General features: G+C 39.1%; 1 protein-coding gene across 4 annotated transcripts in view; it reads left to right on the top strand.

Moving 5' to 3' along the window:
- Positions 1-25,160, top strand: part of slc2a9l2 (solute carrier family 2 member 9, like 2) — a 131,433-nt gene that overhangs the window by 65,947 nt on the left and 40,326 nt on the right. For all 4 annotated transcript variants that reach the window (XM_044122796.1, XM_044122793.1, XM_044122794.1 and 1 more), the window contains 2 exons: positions 4,017-4,118; positions 5,006-5,081. In XM_044122796.1, coding sequence (XP_043978731.1) covers positions 4,017-4,118; positions 5,006-5,081 — 178 coding nt within the window. The remainder of the gene's footprint in view (positions 1-4,016; positions 4,119-5,005; positions 5,082-25,160) is intronic.

Raw genomic sequence — 25,160 nt, 5'->3', positions numbered from 1 at the left:
AACACTTGAAAGCTGAATGGGTATAATAGCTGTTTGCAGTTTCCACCAGTCGGATGGTTGAGTAATGTGAATAACAGATTTAAGAACAATAAATATCTTTTTTGTTTGGTTCATATGTCTTTTTTTCAGCAATTCAACAAAAATGATTAAAGAACCCAGCTACTACCATACTTGTTGATAATAATCTGCGTCATTTTGATTAATTGCAACCCTGCAATTTACTCAATTTAAAATACAAAATCATTAATCAATATAGCATTAAATAAATGTCATAAACAACATTTTTAGGATTGCAATATTTATTAGTTTAGCAGCACAGATGCAACTAATGTTTCATTCACAATTAAAGAAGAGGCAATGAAATCCTGTTTTACATTTTGATTATATTTTAGTTTTTGTTGTGTTATGCCATAGTTATGTTTCTACACAAAGTTATCATATTGTGAGAAACTCATACTGACCTATTTCTGCTTACAAAATAATGTTGCCGTTGAATCAGCTGGGAAGAAGCAGCGACTGAAACTCTGAGTCCCGGTGAGGAGTGTGTCTGTAATTGTCTTATTTTTGTTGCTAAAAGAGAGCAGAACTAGAAGCACATTTCATTTGTCATCTCTCCAGCATTGTTTTAGTAGCAGGGGAAGCCGCTTCTGTCACAGAGCTTTTAGGAAACACAATAATTAATGATAACACATGCAAACAGAAATCTCAGATGTTCAACCGGCCTCATGTACATGGAGGATTGAGCACTAAATGAAGCAGAAATTCACCTGATGACTGTAATTTCTGTCCCCACCACATTGAATGAAGCTCATGATAAATTATTCAGGTCCACAATAGACAAACTTCTGTCGCCTCCCTAATAAAACTCTTTCTTTCTCTCTCTCTTTCACAGACATACACGTGTTCAGCCTCATAAATATCCATTCTCGCAAATCTTCTGGGACCCCTAATGAGCTGTGTTAGCTGGCGGTTGATGTTTGTGCGAGAACGCGCTGTGGTGTGGGTAGTGTCTGGGAGAGAAATGTTTCGTGTCTGCGGGGACAGCGCCCACCGGGATGAGCGCAGATACACAAATACACATTCAGGAAATTGAGTAAATTCCATCGCATGTGGAGGAAAACCAAATTGAACAGAGGCGCAGTCTGGGGCATCCCAGCAGGAAAGTGCCAGGAAAACATGGAGGGAATGAATCAGCAACGCCCTCCCCTCCCAGAACAACCTGCACTCAGACTGATCCATCCCAGTGGAAGAAGGATGCATTCTATACAAAGAGCCATGACTTCTTTTTTTCTCCCCTCTTCAATCTCATGAAACCCCTCAGGTTCAGAACTATTGAAGTGCTGCTATAAATTCTTAACGTCTCCCAGGCAGAAACGAAACGAGGCCAGAAGCTGTAGCCTCTGCTCTGCTAAAGCCCCGACGTCATGCCCACTGCTTGATCTGAAATCCTGAGAGGAGGCCAGGTGATGACTGAAGTGGCCCCAGAATTATTGATGAGACGGAAACAGTGTGGTGTACGAGTAAATCCACAGAAAATTGGACAGGAAGAAGACAAAAATCACACATGAAGGCAGCAAATGCATTGTTTATAATGATGCCAGGAATTAGCGCCACTCTCACTCAGAAGGCTTCTTACCCTTCAGAAACAGCTTAAAGGACAGAGATACGTTTTAGTTGCCATAACTGTAAAAATAGGAAAATACAAGCTATATACTGAAATAATATGAAGTGTAAAAAAAGCAAGCAAAAAAGCAACCAACTAATGTTTCGGCTTGGTGAACATCCGGGTCACCTCATTGGTGTTGTGAGGTTTGGTTGTTATTACCGTTAACGTAGAAGGCAGACACAAAGGTTTGAGTTTCAGGCTGTTTTTCTTCCACTAGTGGCCTGTTTTCTGATGTGAAAAAGAGTTTGTGTTGATCTACCAACTATGATGGAGAACAACATGGAAATAAAGGCCGAAACAAGTGATGACGAAGATAATTGTCATCTTCAGAACTTAATCTTCTGGTCCGAATCAATTTCTAGTCCATTTTGTTTTGTTTCACTTGATTGATTAGCTCAGCTGTTGCCCTCTCGTAATCTGATGTCTTTACCTCAGTTAGCAGTCATACATATGATATATAAAATCCACTCTACGAAATTTACACTCTGCAAATTCCATAGCTGGAGCCGACGACATGCTGTTATGGCTTGTGCATAACTGAATCAGGTAATTGGTTCACTGCAGCTCACCTTCACTGAAAAACTGACTCTTTGGATGAACATAAAAAAAATCATGGAAAGGATTTCCACCTGATTACTTTACTTTATTTCAGCACCATGTGATTCTTTTACTCCTATTTAAAGCAAATGTATTAGGTCAACTTAATTTATTATGGTTATTCCAATGTAAAGCAATTGTGTTGGCTCAATATAATTTATTAAGGTTGATTCAACTCATTTACTATAGTTGGACCCAATGTAATTTAAAAGAGCCAGCCCAACTAATGTGCAACGCTTTGGACCATATAATTTACTCGACCAGGATTAATGGCAATTTAGTTGAAACCAACTTTTTTTTTTTTTTTTTCCTTTTTGCGGCGCTAGTGGCTCGTATTTTTTTGAGACAGTAGGTAGACAGGGTGAGGACATGGCAAAGGTCGCCAGGACCGGGAGTCGAACCAGCGACGTGCAGTGTGCTGACCCCCTGCGCCACCACAGCACGCTGGAGAAACCAACATATGTCACAGTGATACTTTCACACTAATTATTAAGTTGATCCAACTCATGAAAATTAAGTTGGCTCAACAAACATTTTTCATGCCGAAAGAAAGCTATTTAATCGTGTGAAAATCTTTTCCATGATTTAATTATGTTAATTTAAATACTTTTTTTTTAAGTTACATCACATTAAGTGTTTTAAGACAGGACTGGGTGAAAGGGTAGAAAGAACAGTCAACAATTAGAAAAGGTACAACAGAACTGTATTTTCAAAACCCAACCACCTTACTGTCTTTTCATGCTGTAGTTTTTACAGCCATTTGTTTCAGTGCAGTTCTTAAATGCCAGTAGTGCCCTGCAGAGAAAAACAAATATCTATAGTTTAATGTGTAACTAAAACAGCTTGGAAGTTTTCCCAGGTGCAAAACAGTGATGTCTCATAATCTCTCGTGATCCCCTGATCTCGCTAGACCCTCTTTGGAGGGAAATGAATCGGACTAAATTGAATCACATTGTCTCAACTTGAATACGATGTTCAAGTTGAGACAAAAATTATTGTCTCGCGTGATATCCTGTGATCTCACTCGGCTTCAGCACAAGATCAGTCTGACTATAATGAATCATGTTATCTCAACACGATTAAATTTCATAAACGTGAAGTTGTTGAAATCCTTGTTTATCCAACATGATTGTATCACGTTTTTGTTTGAAACATGAAATTCTTTAGTTAAAAGTACAAGATATTCTTTTGTTAATCTGATAACCCCCTAAGTTATCGTGTTGTTCTTTGTGTTGCAAGACAAACATATTTTGGATAATGTCTGAATGAAAGTAAAATCTGTCTATTCTAGTTTGCACCTGGTCAATTTCATGACCAGGTGTCTTTTATTGTAGCGGCATCTGAAAACCTAGTGCTCTTCTCAACACACGGTTTAGACTCTTTCTGCAGCCATGGAGAATAAAACTAAACCTCGAGGAAGCTAAATAATAGTACCTCTTTGTGTGTTAGACATGTCAAAGCTGCTTCGTAGATTAATTCCTACTATGAAGTCGGAGTCAGGTGCGTAGACTGGAGAAGCTTGTTTGATTTACATTGAATTAACAAAACAAATGTTAAAGTTCAACTTCTCTTTTATATAAAACAAGCTGCATTTTTAACTGATTTTCAGTCTTTTCCTTTTTAAAAACGGCAATATGAAGCAAAATGGCATAAAATCTACATATTTTTAAAGCATTTGAAACTGCCGTGCCTTGGGTTTCACATTAGTTATCAATGAAAATGACCTTATGTTCTGTTTGTGTCTCATCTTTAGGGTCTGGTGATTGAGCGTATTGGGAGAAGACCCCTCCTTATATTTGGTTTCTCCTCCATGGCTGTATTCTTCAGCCTGCTGACAATTTTCCTCAACTTCCAGGTGAGTCATTTTCCTACTCTGCAAGCTAAATTGTATCTGAAGTATAATTGCAGCAAATACACACATAACACATAACACACACACAAATCTGATCGTTACCGTCAAGATGCTAATGGAAACAAGGTTTCTTTCTGTGAAAACAGTGGAGTTTGTACAGATACTTAACAACTTGTATACAAATATATATTTTGCTTAAGAAATCTCACACTTTGTCACATTAAAACCATTGACTTTCATAAATTTTTTATTGGGATGTTATGTGATACCCACAAAGAGAATATGATAGCTGTGAAACAAAGGAACATTTACATAATATAATTTGAGGCTTTGTTGCAGAGCCTCAGAGGACGATGACAAAATCAGGCTTAAAGAAGCATTAAGATATGAATCTGTATATCAAAATGTTCTTATTCAAATTATCTGATTTATAAAAAGTGAGGCTCAGGTCAGCCCATCTGAGTCAATGTTTTCCAGAACTTCCTTTTTTGGCAATTAAGCATTTTGGGCTGTGTTTCGACCAGCTTTGCACATTTTTCGTCAGTGTAGCTTAAGATCGATAGAGTGTCTGAACATCAGTTTAAAGTCTTGCCACAGGTTTCCAATTAGATGTGAATCTAGACTTTGACTAGGCCATTATACCTAGTCAAAACAACAGAAGCTTGTTTTGGGGTCATTGACCTGCTGGGCCATTAATTGGTTCTTCAGTTGAAACCATTTGCTGCCTCAAAACCGGTTTTCTTCTAGGATCAGCTTGGCTTTATGTCCAATCACCTTCACGTTAACTCTTAAGTTTCCCTGTTCTTACTAGAGGGAGTTTTCCCCAAAGCATGATGATTTCTGCATTGCACCAGAGGATCTTTGAGTTATTTGACATTGTGTCGTTCCAGGACAGAGTTTCGTGGATGCCATATCTCAGTTACAGCTGCATACTGGCTGTCATCGCAGGCTTTTGCTCGGGCCCAGGTAAAACCACCTCTTTCCTTCAAACTGCTCTCACATGATAAACTGCATAAGTATTGTGCAGATCTGAACGAGTGGGCAGATTTAATTTTTCTTTTTTTTTTCCTGCAGTTATTCTGTGCAGTTGGTTAATCAGTAGGGCTTTCCCACGTGAATGATCAGCTAACTAGCATACCACAGTGAAAGATGGTGTCCTATATTTGCATACTGAACAGGACCTGTACAGCGCTGCATATGCATGACGCTGCAGATACAAGAATGTGAGAGCGTGGGGTCTCTGTGAGAGGTCGACTTTTTGTGTCAAGGTGAAGCCTTCACTGTAATATTCATGTCTCCTGGGAACGTTCGACCAGCAAAGTGCCTATAGAAAGGGAGGAAAGACTCTTCCTGTTCATTATATATGGATTTGGAGGTGAAGCTCATTAGATCATGTCCTTTAGTCAAATAAGGGGAAGAGAGGAAACTCAGAAAGGTAAAATGTCTTGCAAAACCTTCAGCTGCAGGCAGCACAACACCGCCACAGTACACTGGATAAACTTTGAGTCTTGCTAAAGTGCACTACTGTGGTGTTCATTGAGAAAGATTGCCGTGTAGCGCACAGATAATTTATAGCCCCTTGAAATGAGTAAAACTCCTCACTGGGAGAGAAAAGGAACGTATTCACAAGAGTGAAAGCCCCAGTTGTGCTACGAGCGTTTGAGTGGATAAATGAGGAGCCACCCTTACCTCTGAATTGGCTTCAGCATGGGAACTGTGGCCCAGATATTTCACTAATGCTCTGAAACATGAAGTTAGTTACTTTCAGTAAGAAAAAGTGTGGATCTTTTTCTTAAGTACAACAAAGGTTATGGTCACAGCTTTTTTTAAAAAGGTTTTACCTATACATCGCTCTCTGTTTCCAACTCTCTTCCACTGATTTTCAAAGAGTTGTTTTTTTTATTCTGCTTTTCTATAATGAACCCATCTATTATCTATGACCTACTTCGATATGTTCACAGGTTTGTGGCTGCATTATGCCACATGCGGGGTTTTCTACTAAACCGATCTTTACATTTTCTCTTTAATTGAAGCTCGCTGCATTTTCTTTTGTTGGAAATTGTTATTTCCAGTAAGTATGCGTTTTCTTCCTGGAGTTTACAGAAATGTTACAGAGCAGAGTCCAGTTACTGACCCATGCACATATTTTCTCCTATGGATAAAATACTGTTCAAAATATACTGTAATAATATGTAAAACTGAGCTTTCCCTTTACCTGCTGATATTCTGTATCACATTGAGTGAATTTTGTGCTGCGCTATCCTCTGTTCACGGATGGAATCAAGCCATTTCTAAGTGTTTTTTTTTCCTTTGATTTGCTTTAAACATAAACTCCCCATCATCAGGTTCACGTGTTGCTATGAAAAAGTATTTACAGCATCAAAATGAGAGGCGGTTTATAGCTGCAAACCCTTTAATGTGGCTAAATTATAAGAAGGTTAAAGTCAATTACTCATCAGTGAAATAAAAAACTCGTAGCTAGGAAGAAAATCACCTTTTCACACACAGCCTGGTTGGTTTGCATAGCTTAATCAAGATTAATAAATGTTAATTTACCTTGACTGCGAGTGCCACCTGTATCAAATCCTTTTTCACAGAACTGTAGAGAAAGTCACTATAAAAGGTACTTATTTTTTTGTTCTGCATTAAGTTTTAATCTCTAGTGCCATGGAACAAATCACGCCCAGTGAATCCAGCTTCCTTTAAAGTGAAACCTTTAAACAAACCCTGGGAAATTAAATGCTGCAAACCTGCTGTTAGTTATTTTAATAACACTTCTGAAACGCATCTTTTCAAGTAATAAAAAATAAAAAGATCCGCGGTGCTGGGTTGTTGTGGTCCTCTATGTCTTGTCATGCACCACTGTACCACCCCTGATGTGAGTGTGTAGCGGATGTTGTGCTGACACTGTGAAAGTTTGTGTTTGCAGAATTGCCCTATAAAAAAAAAATCAGATTCCTTTGAGAGTTTCTTCCGGGCTTTTTGCAGGCTTTAGTACGTCTGCTGCCAAAGAGGACAACATCCAGCTTGATGAGAACTTCATTTTACTTTCTTCTGCACTTGGGGTTTCTAAAATTATACTACAAAAAATAAAAAATAAAAAAATGAAACTGTGCGCACCTATGCTTGATACGTGGTATACCTATTACAAATTCACCTTCTGGATTTGATTTTATTATGTCATTTTGGGCTGCACAGTGGCGCAGTTGGTAGAGATGTTGCCTTGCAGCAAGAAGGTCCTGGGTTCGATTCCCGGCCCGGGGTCTTTCTGCATGGAGTTTGCATGTTCTCCCTGTGCATGGTGGGTTCTCTCCGGATTCTCCGGCTTCCTCTCACAGTCCAAAAACATGACTGTCAGGTTAATTGGTCTCTCTAAATTCTCCCTAGGTGGGAGTGTGTGTGTGAATGGTTGTTTGTCCTCTATGTCTCTGTGTTGCCCTGCGACAGACTGGCGACCTGTCCAGGGTGAACCCCGCCTCTCGCCCAGAACGTAGCTGGAGATAAACACCAGCAACCCTCCAGACCCCATTAGGGACAAAGGGTGTACAGAAAATGGATGGATGGATGGATGGATGGATATGTCACCTTGTTATTCTGCAACAGAATGTATGAAAGCAGTTTGTGTAGATTGTCGAAAAACGAGAAATGGGAATGGGAAACGAAAAAGAGAACACAGGCAGCATTGTGAAAAGTTGCTGAATCTGTAATGAGACAAAAAACACATTGAAAACTGTATGTTTAATACAGGCATGTAGAATGAGAGAGGGCAAACACATAATGAACAGGAAGTCATGGACTGGTATTATTAGCCAATTTGAACTCTTGAAAGAGTTATTTGGTAGTTACCATATTTGTTAGGTTGCTATATTTCAATGGTCAGTCATTTAAGTTTTGCATATTTTTAACATATCTGGGAACTTGAATGGAGTTTAACTTCTCTGATTGCCCAAACAGAGTGTCCCAAAAGTGAGGGTAATTTTTATTTGCCATCAGATTCACAACTTCCAGCAATAATATCACAATTAAATATTTTTCTAAAATTGCACGGCCACAGTTGTTAAGCACCGTTCAAAAGAAGAACATCTACTTTGGTCCTTTTCAAAACTGTTAATATATATGTGACAAATTTCATGTGCTAACCTGAATTTTAGGCTGTTCAAATGATTGACAAGTGGAACTGCAGTCTGCTGAGGCAAACAGAGGCATTGACAGGTTGGCTTGGTGCAGATTTATCTGGCCAAATTTAATTGGGTCCTTGAATTGCTTTCGTCTCCATCTGGGAATCATTGTTTAAACTCCCGAGACTATTGCCACGGAGACGATGGAGAAAATGCTGGGAAGATGTGGAGACTTTGAAGTTTTTGTTTGTAGAGACCAGTGATGACATAGTTACTTTGAAAAAGTAACTTTAATCGTATTACTGATTACTCCTTGAAAAAGTAGCTTAGTTAGATTACTGATTACTTGATTTGGAAAGTAACTAAGTTACATTAAAAGTAACTTTTTTAGTTACTTTCAGCAGCCGCTAGCTGTGAAAATGACAGATCTTTGCCAAAACTTAATTGTAAGTTATTTTATAGTGATAGCATCAACAAAGTGTTTCCACTTATACGGTTGAACTGAAGAGGAGATTGTTTAATGGTTACAACAGTACAAAAAAATGCTTTAGTAATTTTTGCGTGTTTTTGTGTGTTCCTGTGTTGTCTGGAAAACTCTAAGAATGATTTTAGACCCCCGCTGCCCCGCCCCCGGCCTCCAGGTTTCGCGTTACGGCCCTGCGTTTGCTGTCACGGCGCAGCGCACAGAGCTCCTCCTGCGGCTCCACAACTCAGATGTTCCGCTGCACAGATTTGTGACGGTTATCTTAATATTAATGATTATAATGGCGTTTAGTTGCACAACTTTACGGACTCGTTCATTCGTGGCCGTTTTCACGTTTATTGCGCTGTTCATATTAGTCTCGTTGTTTGCAGTTTTCGGGAGCGCAACGTGAAGCTCGACGTCATTCACAGGTAATATATTTAATTGATATTAACAAAGACACAGCGCGACGGATCATCCGGGAAATGATGGACCTGGAAGGCATCACTAAAATGAACAGTATGTCAGACACATTCTGGGGCTTATGTCTGCTTATTTCCGTGCCCAAATAAGCAACTTCACCTTAAAAAACAAGCCCAAAACCGCAACCCGCGACTCATTAAATCTTCAAGTGACTTTAGAAAAAAAAAAAAAAAAACAAGCCCAAAGCTGCTTATAATAATCAGACTTGGTGAGCGAAACTCAAAATAGTTTCTGTTTTTCCAGCAACAAACTGTGCATCTCCCTCTTCCCTCCATTTATGTTTATATTTCTGTCGCTGCTTATTTTGTCACGTGGAAACGTCGGCCACTCGACAAGACGCGTAGAGGAAATAAAATTTAGTTACAAAAGAAAATAGTAACGCAAAGTGATTTCGATAAGTAACTGTAGTCTGACTACTGGATTTGAAATAGCAACGGGTTAGATTACTCGTTGGTCCGACGTCAGTGACGCGTTACGATTTAATGGGTTACTAACATCACTGGTAGAGACGTATTGTTCAGCAGTTGTGTTCTTTTGTCTTTTCTTTGTGCCAGGTTTTTAAATGTCTTATAACCTAAATATTTTTTTACATAGACTTTTGCTAAGAAAATCAAACTGACGTTTATATTTCATGCCCAAAACTTAAAATGCTATTTAAAACAAAGCAAAACAAAACGCATGATTTACTTTTAGATTTATTGACCTTCTTTGTCCCTCCTTTAGCAGTCTGACACAGTTATCTCATTAAATAGCTCATTCTCTTGCTGTCACGACTGCGGAGTTTGCCCCCGTTGTCAAAACAATAAAAATATTGGGTTAAGACACCACATCCCCCAAGCTGTCCCACAACCAGTGTAAATGGTCTGTACATGAAAGCTAACAAGACCGCATCCAACAAGCTAACAAGATGGGAGACAACAACATCCCGCTGCCCTGTTTTGCATTCTGCTGGCTGTACAAGATGACAGCTTGCATTCTGATAGGGGGAACATATCTACATATGGCCTCTTTTATTGCTTTTGCTGTGTGGTAGCATTCCATCAGTGTGTGCTTTTCTGCGGTAATGTATTTTCCCAGATGCTCTTCTCTCGCCATGGTGTGCTTGTCCCCCAGCATCTGACACAGACCTGTAACATCAAAACTGCTGGCTGCAGAGGAGCGTCGCGGCACATGTTGTCAGCTGGAGCAGTTGGTTCATCCATTACGCACTGAGACAGGACAGATTACTGGACTCGATGTCTTGAACTCTTCCTTTTGCTTTGAATGGGTAAATATGTCTTGGAGATTTTTCCCACCTCCCAAAACAATTCTTATTAAATGGAATAACTTTCTATGGTGAGATATAGATGAAGGAGTGCCAGTTTTTGTGCTGAGATTTTTTTTTTCTCTAACTTTCTGTTGTGTGCCACATTCATTTACTTTCACGCTATAACAGGGGTCTCAAACTCCAGTCCTACAGGGCCGCAGTCCTGCAACTTCTAGATGTGCCTCTGCTGCACCACCTGAATAGAATAATTAGGTCATTAAGGCTCTGGAGAACTGATCTACACAATGAGATCAAAACATTGTAATGAAGCCTTTTCATTACAATGTTTTGTACTTGTGGCACATCTAAAAACTGCAGGACAGCAGCTCTGGAGGACTGGAGTTTAACACCTGTGATCTATAACATCAGTATTGATTTTGTTTATATTTTGTGGAGTGTTAGCTGCATTGTGATGCTACAACAATTCAAAGAAACCTTGTAGTTCAGTTGTTTTCAATTTGTTTTTGACCTGTCAGTTTCTAGCAGAACGCTCAAAGAGAGACCCAGGATTTAAGGTTAAATGTATCTGAACATGATGTGGCTGTCTTCTCTCTGCGATACCTGTGGCATATCTTGAAATAATTATATTTCAAACTGTGATACAGCTGGAGAGGCCATTCTATCCCTCTTGTGTAAAAGTGCTATTTCTATGTGAGTCATAAGAGACTGACACATTCGTAAATGTGTAAGGAAGTGTTCATTACTTTGGGACCAGCGTCTCCTTGTCTGTCCTTCATCTTTCTTTCTAGACATTGTTTTTTCTGAAGCGGTTTCTGTATGAAGCTTAAACACTCCTGATGTAATTTTGAAAACATGGAATCAAAACATACCGACCTAATAGTCAGTTTATTCTATAGATTGAGGTAAAAAGTGGTTTGTGTTTTGTTAGAGCCTCGGCACTAAAGGAGGTTTTGAGAGGTGCAAATTGATGGTGGTGGAAAAAGAAAAAAAGGCGAGTCTTGTTTTGCTTGCCAGACTGATTATGCATTGCATTGAATTTGGAAAACAAATTATGGTAGACCGCACTTTGTCCCAGCTGACACTGCGGGTGAGGCTAGGTAAACTAAGGTTGGATCATTACTGACACTGTTGTGCATAAGTACATTCACGCCTGGAATACCAAATTTCTGAGAAATTTAAACTGAACAATGCTTCTTGTTAACGTGACAAATACTAGATACAGGTGTGATCTAGAATGCAGATTCTAGATCACAGCTGATCTGGAAGTCATTTAGTAGACTTCTATTTGGAGACGAGAGAAAGATTTACAAAGTGTTTTTAGGAAGAGACTTCACATATTTTATTCAGAACGAACAGCAGCATTTTTCCTTCAGGCGAGCGATGAGTAACCGCTGCATGTCTGTATGTCTGCTCACTGGCAGGCCTTTCATGTTTAAGCTTTATTTCAGATAACATATTAGTTGACTGAGAACTGTTTCAAATTGTTCACAACACTTAGCTAGTGAACTATGAACATGAATTTATTCTTAAACTGACTGAAGGAGATTTAGAACCGGTTCTTGTACAAACATCATATTGATTTAGACAACCAAATGAACACTTTTCAATTTCTGCAAGCTGTTGGGACTTTTTCTTTTTTCTTTTTCCCCTCCAGGGGGTCTTTTTGTGGGCTCTAGTGTCCCTTATTCGATAGTAGGCTGACAGGAAGGGGGAGGGACAGGAGGGAAGACATGCGGCAAATGTCGGCTGGGTCCGGGAATCGAACTCGCGACCACCACGTCCAGGACTGAAGGCCTCCACATGTGGGTCGCGCTATCCCCTACGCCGCCACAGCACGCCCAAGATGTTGGTACTTTGTCAACAAGCATGCAGTCATACAACGATGGGGCATCACAATATGACCACTTAACCTATAAAACTTTGATCTGCCGTTTGTTGGGGGGAAAAAAAAAAAGAATCCTGATCCATAGAGGATCGGACTCCACTAGACCTCTAAAGGGGTTCTGGTGTATCTGGCACCAACGTTTTAAGAGCAGATCCTTGAAGTTTTTCAAACTGGGATTACATGGAGAGGACTTGTCTGTCCAACACGTTCCTGACAAGCTGAATTTGACTGAGATCTGGGGAATTTCAGAGAACAAGTTAGTGCCTCAAAATGGTTGTGCTTACCAAAGCATTCCTGGACCATTCTTGCTTTGTGGCAGGAGCATTACCATGATGAAAGAGACTACAACTATCAGGGATTACTGTTTCCATGAATGGGGGTGCAGTAATTTCTTCAGTACACTGAGTTGCAGTAGCTCTAAGTGTATGGTGACCCATAAGATCTGAGCATGTCGGACCATTCAGTCCCGACATGCGTAAATTAACCTTGAATGACTCTGTTATCAGGTCAGCTCTTATCTTCCCTGGGATCAATTTTGAAGAAAAAACACAGCAGACCAGAAAGTTCCCAAAAAAGGTGCAACTTTGGGGATTCTTCGACCCAGTAATCCAGTCATTATAATTTGCCCGTTGTCAAAATCAGAATTTGTCCATTTTCAATTCAAGAGCTACTGCAACTCAAAGTACAAAGTCATTAGTTTACAAATCTCTTATTGCTTCAAGTACATTGGATTTGATTACAAGGCTTTCACCTGGTGTCTAATATAAAGGACCTAGTAACAGTTGCTATGATGAAGAAATAATCAGTGTTATTCACTTCACCGGTTATTTGCCTTAATCTCATGTGTGGTCAGTGTGTTGATACCATGTATCGGTCACACAGCGGTTTTGTAAAAGGAGCCTCGTAGTTTTTCTTCCTGCTTTTGTGGCTCCTGGTTTACTCTCCTGGTGGTTCATGTGGTACAACTTATAAAATAGAAGTTTGTGTCGCTGACGCAAACACAGTCACAAAAGTCTGATCTTCACATGGTTGGCTCAAGAGAGATTTCATGAAATTCTCCCTCAACAAACTTTGCTGTTGAGCAAGCCGTCAAGTGGACCTGGAAGCGTCGCTAACTGGACAATTTATATTTACCAGTTCCTCTCGTTGGAAAAATCACTGGAAGAAACCACTGCAGAGAGACAACCATATGTCTTATTGATCTTAACCAGCATTGTTGGGGGGGGAAAAAAATTGTATCCTCAACCAATAATCTTTTTGAGGGTAAACGGAGCCATACCGAACACAGAAAAGTAGCATTTATTGTGGAACACTGTGCTGCACCTGAACCATTTTGAGTCACGTTCTCCCTAAATAAACTGCTACAGACGGCAAATTCACAGGCCAAAAGTTATTCTATACTTGGTTTGTGAGACAATTTGTTTCTGCTAACTGTGGAGACAGCTATTATCTTGAGTGAATGCTGCGAACCGGACCGCCACTCGGGGCTGGTTCCTCGTTACCTACGAATAGACACACTGATGCTGTGAGGACCTGTGCACTTCCAAGTATTCAGGTGTCAAAAGACATTAGCCACAGGGCCCACTGGGGTTTTCACTCCGTCTTCAGGAGCTGACTTCAGCACCTTCCTCCTCCTTTCAGAGCTCCTGATGGTTTTAAAACAATGGAAAATGTTGCAACTCTCTGCAGAAGCCAAATTACTGCGAGGCACAAATGACTTGTGATGTTTTGCCTAAATATCTGTCGTGTTCTTTTCTGTCACCCGCAGTTTTATTTAAAGTAAGATCAATTTTCGGTCTTGGCTGCATTTCTTCGCTTTTACTCCTGTTTCTTTTTAGCTATTCTCACTTCAGCATCACTAAAAATGGTTTAGTGGACATGCTTCACAGCAAATGATTGACCTATTCAAGACATTCCTCACATTCATTTATTATTCATTTACTGTTCAAACAGAATGAGCTGATTATTAGAGTCCATGGGTCTGATTTGGTTTGCAAGGTTACAGTCGTAGACTCATCTTAGTTAAAATAGTCAAGTTCTTAACTTGCTTGCTCTGTCACATCTCAACCTGAGGTTTCTCTTAGACCTAAAGCTGTCATGATGTGGTGTGGCGGTGGACTCAAATGCAGCAGGCAGTAGACGTAGAAATAAGTGGATGTTTTAATGAAGAAAATCAACCAACAAGAGATACTAAATCCAAGGGTACAAGAAAATCCAAAAACAAAACAAACTGGAAACACAAGGGAACAACAGGGAGGGAAACATGAATAGTGACGACCAGGGTGATGAGATGGACTGGGAGGTAGCAAATGGAACAATGGACCCAACGAGATGAGATAACTGGTTGCAGGTGTTGGTAGTTGGCACAGGAGCTAGTGGAGGGGCGGGGAGAAGGTGGCACAGGGAAGCTAAGGAGATATACTGGGAGGAAACACCAGGGAGCTGAAAACACCTCTAAAACGAAAGAAAACCTGATAAACTAGACAAAAAGACATGAGGGAAAAACATAAACAAACCTAAAAAGATAGAAAACTGATCTATCAATAATAAGAACTAGGGGATGTAGAGCCATAGAAACTAGAAGATCTGAACAAAGAGATTGCCTAACTGGAATTACTAAAGAAAGACTAAATGAACCTAAGGTGACAAAATAACTGGAAACACTATTGAGGGAACTAGATTAAATAAAAATAAACTATAATCACTAAAGAAGCTCGACGTAGACTCAGACATACAGGGAAAACAGAACTAATCACGCTAAATAACCTGAAATAATAAAACTGAAATGACCATGAAGGGCTAACCTAAACTGAACTAAAACATAATGATAAATAGATCAAAACCAAACCCAACAAAGGAAACGCATTACCACTGTATTTGCTCTTTGTTGATCAAATCCCTGACTATTTGGACAAATGCATCAGATTGTCTTCATCTGCAACAGAAAGAAAAAAAACCGCACAAAATAAGTGTGTTGGAGGTGTGATACTGTGAAACATGGGGAATGTGTGAATGCTCAATCTAATTTTATATGCCTTTTAAAACTCTAAACGACGTTTTGCTGTGCATTTGGTTGCTAGTTTCAGTTCTCTATATATGCATGCAGATTGTATGATTTATTAGCAAAATATTTCATTGTCTGTATATTACAGGTAGAAAATTATGGAAGTGTAACTTATAATTTAATGTATGGACTACATATTAGGTATTATATAGAGCTTCGCTGGTTATGTACAGAAAGAACACACCAGCTGTTTCAATATTATCTGGGAGGCTTGGACGTTTTGGACATTTCTAAATAACAACGAACAAGTACAATTTCTATCTGCAATCTCTCAGCCGCTGCAGCAATATATATTTAATCTCAAACAGCAGAAATATAGCAGATATCTTCACCCTTGCTGCAAAAGAAATTCAACCAAACAGGAGGGTTCTTGTTTAAAATAAATTCAGACTTCCTCGGCTGCTAAATCGTATTCGGCTCGTTCTGATTCAAGTGAAGATAATGCACAGCAGAGCTGGAATGGAAACATAATAACCTCCACTGTAACGATTTCTATTCAGCCTATTCTTTTTATCACATCACATTCTGTATGATCCCTGCAATTTCTTCACTTAGATGAAAATCCTGCGGTGGTGCAAGATCTTATTCTCATGGAATGAAAAAAATATTAGACTCTGCGAATGCGGCAGGTAAACCATAATCACACTTTTGCAACCTTTTTCAAAGTTTTCCATCCTTAAAATAGGTACAAGTCTTCAGACGACGCTAGTCGTTTTCATTTTTATTTCCTTGATGGAACGTCAAGCAGCAAAGTGGTTTACACAATTGAATGATTCTTTTTGACCACATGGAGTTGTGTTTTAAACATAAATGGAGCGTTTTTACCTTCACCCTCACAAATAAACTTTTTGGGAGTAACGTTAAGGTTTGATGTAAGCCTAAGGAGTCTACTAAAAAGTCTATCAAGCTGACCATGCTACTTGATTTTCCATCAGGAAAATATCTTGTTGTTCATTAGATTCATGTAAGGAATTATTTAACATTATTTTAACAAAGATAAGTCTCTTATGAGCACACTTTTATATTAGGAAGAAAGTTAGCTGAGAAAGAAAATCTAATGTAATGCCAGAAAAGTGTCTCCTATTAGTAGGAACTCCCACTGCTTTTGAGAAGAGAGGGTTGAACTTAAAGCACAACCAATACGGACCGAGGTCAAAGTCTTTTTAAGATTCAGAACCTGATTTTTATGAGAGATTTTTAAAATATTTTATTTTGCTCTTGAACAAAAAAGTATTGACATAAGTGAGATTTGCCATTTAAATTGTTGCTTGGTGCTAGTAGCAATAAAAGCCCATAACCTTTTCCCCCCATGTTTGTGTTTCTGCATTGAAAACATGTAAAACTTAAATGGCACCTTCTCATCTGGATGTTTTAAATGTGTTTTTGCTGTAGTTCTTCTTCCCACCGATGTGTCAGATGTTTTGTGATTCACTTTGCTAGTTTTCCCTGTAAATGTGGAATCACACGTAGAGCCAAACACAGTGCACTCTGCGTGTTTTTAGATACAGCTACGGCGAGGTAACATTTTGCTCTGTAGTTACTAGCTGGGTTGTTTTTAAACGACTTAAGGATTTCATCTCTGAATGTAAAGATCTTTACCTTCGCAAAAACAAGATGACTTGCTTTTTTTCGTCCTTACATATCCGCTCCGTTGAGCCGTAGTGGTCTGTGCACTCCTCTTCTTTAGAATGTAAAGAAAGGACAAGCATGAAAAGCACGGCGGACGGCAAGTTGGTTCCTGGGTTCAGACAAAGTACGCAGCTGCATTCTGAGAACAGATTTCTTTTCAGAGAAGAAAACAGACTTTTTTTAAAAAAAATTTCAGTTATGACAACGATAAAAAGATTGAATCAATATTAAGCTAGGTTGACACTGGTGACTTCAGAAGCTCGGTGTAAAAGTCAGCCAGTGTTAATGTGTTATGCTAACAGACAGCAGCATTGGGCATTGGTCTGGGTGCAGCTCTGCCACGATGTGCAACAATTGGAACGGATGAATATGGCACTGCTGGTGATGTTACTAACCCATAAATAGATATTCATTTAGTTTAGCATCAGAGTATTCTTTTGCGTTTTCAGGTCGCAGTTTACAAACTAGTTAGGATACAACAATAACAGTGAATTTGAGGAAAAGTCTTAAAATTTGAATTTTCATGGGGAACTTTAGCCATTAGTGCATATCTCATAAAAAAAACTTATGTAACATGTCTTTGGAAGCAGTCAGATGTTATTTTCCAATTGAAGGGGTATTGCTGCATATTGTCCTCCTTTGCCATGGAGGTCAGAACACATCGCTAAAGACCGGACACTTCAACAACAACCTTTCCCAAATTGAAGCAAAAGGCCACAATCATATTTTGCTGCTTAATTTGTATGCTGACCTTTTTATTAATGAAGTTTCAGTTGCGTCCGACTGAATAGTTTAGTCCCCCGTTTGCCTGATGAACTGACCACAAAGGTTGAGACACATCAGTTTGTTAGGAATCTACATGATCCTTCCTCAGACATGCTCTGTACTCGAATATCCAGTCAGTTTTAAAAATATTCCCCCACATACAACCGGGTGTGTCTTCAGAGTCGCCCACCTGTTTATTTTTATTCCCCTGATACGTATTTTTGCAATAAAATGTAAATGGCATTCTTTTATGCAGGCCAGTGAGAAGCTGCCAGAGGCTGATTATTGAAAAGCAGCTGAGGCAGTCACTACAGACACTCATTCTCCGCTGATGAAAGGGATATCGTTGTTGTTTGCCAAATCATGCTGAACCTCTCATTGTCCGGATGGAAATTAAGTCTCCACCAAAGATAATGGCTCAGTGCAAACCATTGAAAGGCAGGTATTGGCAAGTCCAGCCATTTCCCAATTGCTTTTCTTCCATTTCTATTTCCCAGACAAGTATTTGACACCTGAATGTGGCGAAACACTAAAATATTTAGCTGATTATCAGTTTATTTTATGTTGAGTCTTCAAATTGACAATCACTGTTAAGTTAAAGCTTTAAAACAGAAAATAGGGTTTCTGACATTTTTTTTTTTTCCTGTGCCATAAGCCAACAATCACACAATTATATGGCATTTTAGAGAACAATGGCGCTTGAAAAGAATGTGCTGCCAAATGGGGCCAAAATCAAGATGGCCGAACCTGAAGCCAACTGATGACAACTTTAAAAATACTGTCACTATTTTATTGTCATTAGAAAAACCTCATATATTGGCTCATTATTAAACTTCTACACAAAACAAAACAAAAAAAACCCATCTTATTACTCGGCTTTTGTAAAACCGTTTTGTAAAGATCATCAAGCAAACATTAGAGAAATCATTTGTTTGTTTTCTAGCTATAACCTAGTTTATCTTTCAATTTCAAAATCAACTCAACCAAACCTGCTTTAGACTAAACCAAGGTAGACCACTTTCAGTATGCTGATGCAGTAAATATGTTGGAAAAACTGTCAACATTCAGATACTGTACATTAACCGTAGATGAGTAGCAAGCTAAAATTGAGAATAAACGTGGAAAAAAACCACTCATCTTCATTCCCGGGACATAAAACATAAGAGCAGAACACAGTGTAGTGAACACAGTGCAGCACACGTAAACTTGTTAACGACTGGTTAACTCTTTAACTCGTAAATCTAGCACGAACGTCAGTTGAGTCACATGATCAATTTCAAACTGCATCTACCCTTACAAAAAAATCCCATGAAAATCACGTGACTTTCACATGTGATCACATGTGGTTCACACAAATTTTACATGTGAATGATGTGAATCACATGTTAAAGCACATGAATACGTGTGATTTTGGAACGTTTCGTGTTAAAATCACATGTGATTCACACATTTCCACATGTGTGATGTTAAAGGAAGAAAGTTACTAAGTTAGCTTAATTTGGAAAAAGCTTGGCTCTCTTTTCTTCCTATTTCCCGGGTCCTTCCAGCGAGGAGTGTGTGCCAATCAGGAGCAACATGCGTGATGACGTCACAGTGTTACAGCGTTTAATCCAATAAGAAACCACAATGAAGTAACAACACAAACTGCAAAGCAGCCAAGATACAGACTCATTCCCTGAGACAGACAAAGAATAAAAAGAAAGACAGAGACAGAGAAAGAAAAAGCAAAGACATGTCTTTGGAGAAGGCTGAATGCCAAAACGGCAGGAAATAACAGCAATCTAAATTATTATTATCGTGTTCAATCTCTTTATAGTGGAGGCGTTTCTCTCCTTGTTAATGTATTCATTAAGGCGTACCCCTGGTTCGACCAACCAGGAGCTCCCCTGGTCACTCAGAGGAACTTAGACCTTCCCTTAATTTCACGCCAGAGATCAAAGGCCATTTGGTCTCTAGAAGAACAATGGAGCAAGCAGCTGCATCCTGGTCTTCTGGCTCTAACAGATACCTGTGAAATTCGGAATGCCTCCCGGCCAAATCAAGTAATTTAGTTTAAGGAAAGATTATCTTCACAAACCTAATTCTGGTCTACTGCATTCAGCATTTTCCAAAGATTTAAGTCCTTGCTTTATCACATAAAATCCTGAACAGTTTTCTAATACTAAACAACACATTTTCATTGAAACAATTTCCATTTGGTTCAGATATTATCATAGACAGTACAATTTTCAAATACATTCAGCATTCACCATTCTAAACTTAGATAATGCACTTTGATTAAAACTTGCTATTAATACTTAGAAAACTGTTAGTGATCTCAACATTCTATGTTGCATTTTAGTTTAAACCCTGCCAGATGTGGTTCTAAAAAACCTTTGATGTTCTGTGAACCATACAGGCTTCTGCCCCGCAATAGATGCTAATTTCGTGGCTTCCTGAGCCCTGATAACAATACTAAAAGATCTCCTTTGATCTGCATCTAGTTCCTGACCTTTGACATTTACTCTGGTGGATAATTTCCTGTAAATTCTTCACAGAATATCTGTTTAAAACTAAGAAATTTATACAACATAGAATGTTCAAGATACCTTTTACACATGACATAAAATTAACTGTTAAGAAATTTGTTCAAAATCAGACTGTTCAATATACCTTTTACACCTGGGGTAAGATTAGCTGTATTAAGCACTAAAAATAATAATTTTCCGTAACAGTGATCACATAAATATCACATGTGAAAACATGTGATTTTTTTTTGGTGGATTATGTGATCACATGAAAATCACGTGAGTTTCATGGGATTTTTTTGTAAGGGTAGTCACGGATGCACTACACGTTTCTTGCGTCATACACACGCAGGTCCATAAGCATCAAAATATTTTGTGCACTTCAGATGCCTACTTTGCATTCACCAAGAACAAGGTATATTTATAATTTACCTACAATTCGGCTGATGTCCTCTTGGATAAGTTCAATGCATTAAAGTCCCTTCTCCGTCTAAAGTACTACATATTACCATAAAAGTACTGAACTGATCATTCGTTTGAAGTGAGTTACACCTATTTCAACCTGGGAAGACTCACACAGAGAGAGAGAGAGTGGTATTAGAAAGTTTAATTGACAAATGAAAGTCTTTGGCGCTCGGACCCAGGAGGACGACGTCGCGCCGGTAACCGCTGTCGGAGAGGATGAGCCGCTGTGTATGAAGATCAGAGACGTCTTCCCCGCCTTGGGCCCGGACACTGGTGGTGGAGAGGATGCCGAAGACCAAACTTATAGGAAGCCACTAGCTGAAGGTGGAGGAGGGTTGAAGCTCAGATGAACAGCTGGACCTTATCAAGGGAGAGACACTTGGTGATTGGAGGAGGAGACCATCAACAAATAGGTTGGAATCAAGGCACATGACGACGTCTTTGGGTGAGCAGATGAGATGAATGGAGTCTTCCAGTTTGAATTTACGTCTAGGCTCCATTTGGCAACAAAATCTGGAAAAATATTGAGGATGCTTCTTACAGAAGCTTTGAGGAACGGTTTTATAAATCCCTGCTGCAAAAGATCGATGCGCTGGCCGCAGAAGTCATTTTTTACTCTTGGGAGATAAAAATTGTAAAGGTTTGGATCAGTTTCAAAACTGTTATGAGGTGACAAACCCAATGTTGATGTTACCTTTTTGTACATTACAGTTTTTTAATACAGTACGGTTAAAGGCTTTGTCTGTGTAAGACAAAAAATGCTGGATCAATCCATCATAACGCAACTTTCTGAGGTCGCAGCAGATTATGCACATTAATCACGAGCGTGAAATAGATGAGAACTTCATTCTTTTTTTAATAAGAAGGTATGTGTCTTAACATTTTAGTCTTGTTTTATCTAGATGGTGTTGCACATTCATCTCTCATGCAGAGGCGATGTTGCCAGGACAAAGAGAAACAGATAGAATGTGCTGACAGATAGGCTTGTGTGGATACGACAGAAAACAATCGAACAAGATGAATCACCTCTCACCAGGGAATTTGGTAATAAACGAGTTGGATGACCAACAGTGTGAATGAAAGACTTAGTTGGTATAGAGAGATATTGGAGTTGTTGTGTAAATGCTTCCTGACAAGCAGTCGCGAGGAACAAAACAATTAGATTCTCATTTCGGGAGATATTATATATATATATATATATATATATATATATATATATATATATATATATATATATATATATATATATATATATATATATATATATATATATATATATATATATATATATATAAAGTTGTGAGACAGGCATTATTATTATTTTTTTTTTAAAATGAGACTGGGATAGACTCTGCACCCCTCAAATGATTTAGATCTGATTATGCAAATCGTTTTGGATCACCATCTGATTTGGATAAGGCAAAATTGTTAGTTTAACTCTCGGTTAAGCATCTGTGCAATGATGGGAGGATGAAGGGGAGACTGATGGACAGATAGGATCCTGTTCTGCAGCATTGCCACCCCTGCTCCACTCCACTGTTGTAGAGGAAAAACTGAGCCAAACAGCAAAACTCTTAGTTTTCTAGTCTGCCTCCCTTGAGGCCCTTGTTTTTGGTCATATGACTCATTTTTTTAAGACATAAGGTGAAGAGTTTCATTATTCAGGGGCGTTTAGTGCAAAGCTGTGGCTCTTCTGCATTTAAAAAGGTTAGCCAGGGAGGTTTGGCCATCTGATTGCGATGCCTCTTTGGTGCCTCTCCACATTGATTTTCTGTGCATGTGTCCCTGGGAAGAAACCCCAGGACAGATAATACTAATTAAAGAATCTGAGAGAAAAACAATTCTCGCTAATCTTAAGCTTCGCTGTGTGCGATATAGATTTGTATATTAAATACGGATTGTGGAACTGAAAAAATTGTAAAGGATGGTGCAAGCACAGATGCAGGTGAGGTGTTTATTTATGTGATTATGGAATTATTCTTTGATATTTGCACTTTAATAGGATTTTCTTCTGCAGGTTCAATAAAAACTACAAATGCAATGTTCTAAATTATCGTGATAAAAGATAGCTGTTTCGATGACAAAACATTTTTCAAACATTAAAGAAAACATCCTGGGGTTACTATTGACATTAATAACCTTTTAATTCAAATGTCACATCCTTTGTTTCAAGTAGAACAATGAAAGTCATTTAGATGTGCAAATTCAATCTGGAGAGACTCAGACGACGATTGAAAAGGTTTATTGACAAACATGAATTAAAGTTCTTTGGCGCTCGGACTGAGGACATCGAGCGGTGAATTGCAATAAGCTCGGATGAGCATTCCTGATGCTGGTTAGGAATGTCATCCCCCGGGACCCGACACCGGTGGTGGAGGTCGGTGGATGATGTGAGCCTGGAGAGTGAAGATGGAGGCGGGGCGGAGGAGGGTTGAGCTCAGCTGGAAAGTGGAAGATGCCAGGGATGGAGGTCCTTATCAAATGGGGCTTGGTCGGTGATTGGCCGTGACGTGTCTTGGTCCAGCGTTGATTGGTCGTCAATGATGAGCGGGACGCTCCGATTGGATGATGCAGGTGGGGCTAGAGAGTCTTCCAGTTTGAATTTACGCCTAGGCTTAATTATCTATATCACTATATATAAGTACGAATGATAACTACAAAATTTGAGTGGGGGAAAACAGTTTGATTCAGTAGTTATAAAAGCTAAGGCATGTCTTAGTTTATACTGTGAAGAATAAAGCCAAAAAACCCCACACATTATATGAGGTGTGTGCAGGATCGTCTGCCATACTGAGGAAATCTTTGACTGAAGACACCTCTTAGTTGTATGGCAGCTTCATGAAGAGACTGCTAAAGGTTTTCTGTAAACTTCATCATTTTGTAAAACAGCCTTCATCATATCCGTTAGCTAACAGAGCAGTGCCAAGAACGGAGCGGGGCTTTCATCAGCTTGTAGAGATTTTTATGTAACCACGCTTCCCCAAACAGGCGATGGGAGAAGACATAGTACTCTCCACAGCAGAGTTGCTATTCCACATCCTGTGCTTTTGCCTCTACTTTATTAACTACTGTCTGTTTGTATAGTTAGAGATCCGGGCTGAGAGATGTTTCAGTTGCGAGATGTTTGACCTGCGTGAGTAATCTCACCCCTTAATCACTCTGCTTACTCTTTTATATACAACGGCGTATCAAATGTCTCGTCTGCATGTCCTCTGCTCCAGTCAACTGTGGAGTGGAGTGAACCTGTAAACATATGAATGAGAGCTACAAGGTCAGCTGACAGTGAAGAGCAGAGATCAGCCCGGCCTAGAAAAACTAGCCTTATTAAAAACTCAGCAGTAACGAAACAGAAACCTTGCTCCTGCTCGTGATACATAAATTAAATCTCCTCATCCAGCAGAGAGATGTGCAGCACAGTGGCTCTGGCTCATTATGCAGGGCTGGCAAAAGGTGGCATGGGGCCTTGAGGGAAATATAATCAAGGGGCCCCTTTTCATGTTTAGTATATGATGACAAACTGCCTGTGACTCTGTTGTAAATCAGTTTTTTTTATTTATTTTTTTATTGTTTTATTAAGTCAGATTTGAGAGGTAGATGTTTGTCAACAAAGTATGAACCAAGTTTTTATTAACTTAATTCAGCTCCTCTGCAAATTATGCTTTTCAGTTTTTTCAGAGCAAAACTTTATAATAATATAACTCAAGGAAAAGTAAAAGGTACAGTGTAGTAAGGCTACTAACTTTTTTCTAAAACGTTACTTGAGTGAATGTAACTGAGTAAATGTAACTAGTTACTATCCACCTCTGTCTACAGGAAGCAAATGGAGTCACTGCAGTATTACAACATTCTGCTACACGATTGTATAGAATATGGTCATTTTACACGACTCAAGAACATCTGAAGGTGAGCAGATTTGGCAAGCTGTGCAGATAGAAGCAAGTGATTTGATATTCATAGATCCTCGCATATTAAATGAAGCAAAGGTGCAGATATAGGTGTATGACATTTTGGTTTTTAAAGAGACGATTGTCCTTTAAAGATTCTGGAGCGCTGTTCTCTCCAGTATCACACACAGAAAAAAAAAAGTTAAGTTTTTGCAATGAAGTGAATGTTACTTCTGCTATTCAGGAATCTTAAAGACAATTTCTGTCACTCATGTCAACAATCAGTGGCTCTCCAGCAAAATACGTGCAACAGAAAATGACAGACAAAATGCTGGAGAGGTGATTAGTGGAACCAGAATGAAGTGAGTCATAATCAAGAGAAAATACATGGCACCTGGGAGAGAAGAAAGACAGAGGAGATTTGGCAAAATTGAAAACGGACACACGACAATAAAAATAATTCAAGTGGGCACAGGAAAATATCTGATAAAAATGGGATCGCTAGGACTCCAAGA

This window comes from Gambusia affinis, linkage group LG07, assembly GCF_019740435.1.
Source record: "Gambusia affinis linkage group LG07, SWU_Gaff_1.0, whole genome shotgun sequence".
NCBI lineage: Eukaryota > Metazoa > Chordata > Actinopteri > Cyprinodontiformes > Poeciliidae > Gambusia > Gambusia affinis.
This window is presented reverse-complemented; position numbering and strand designations above follow the sequence as displayed.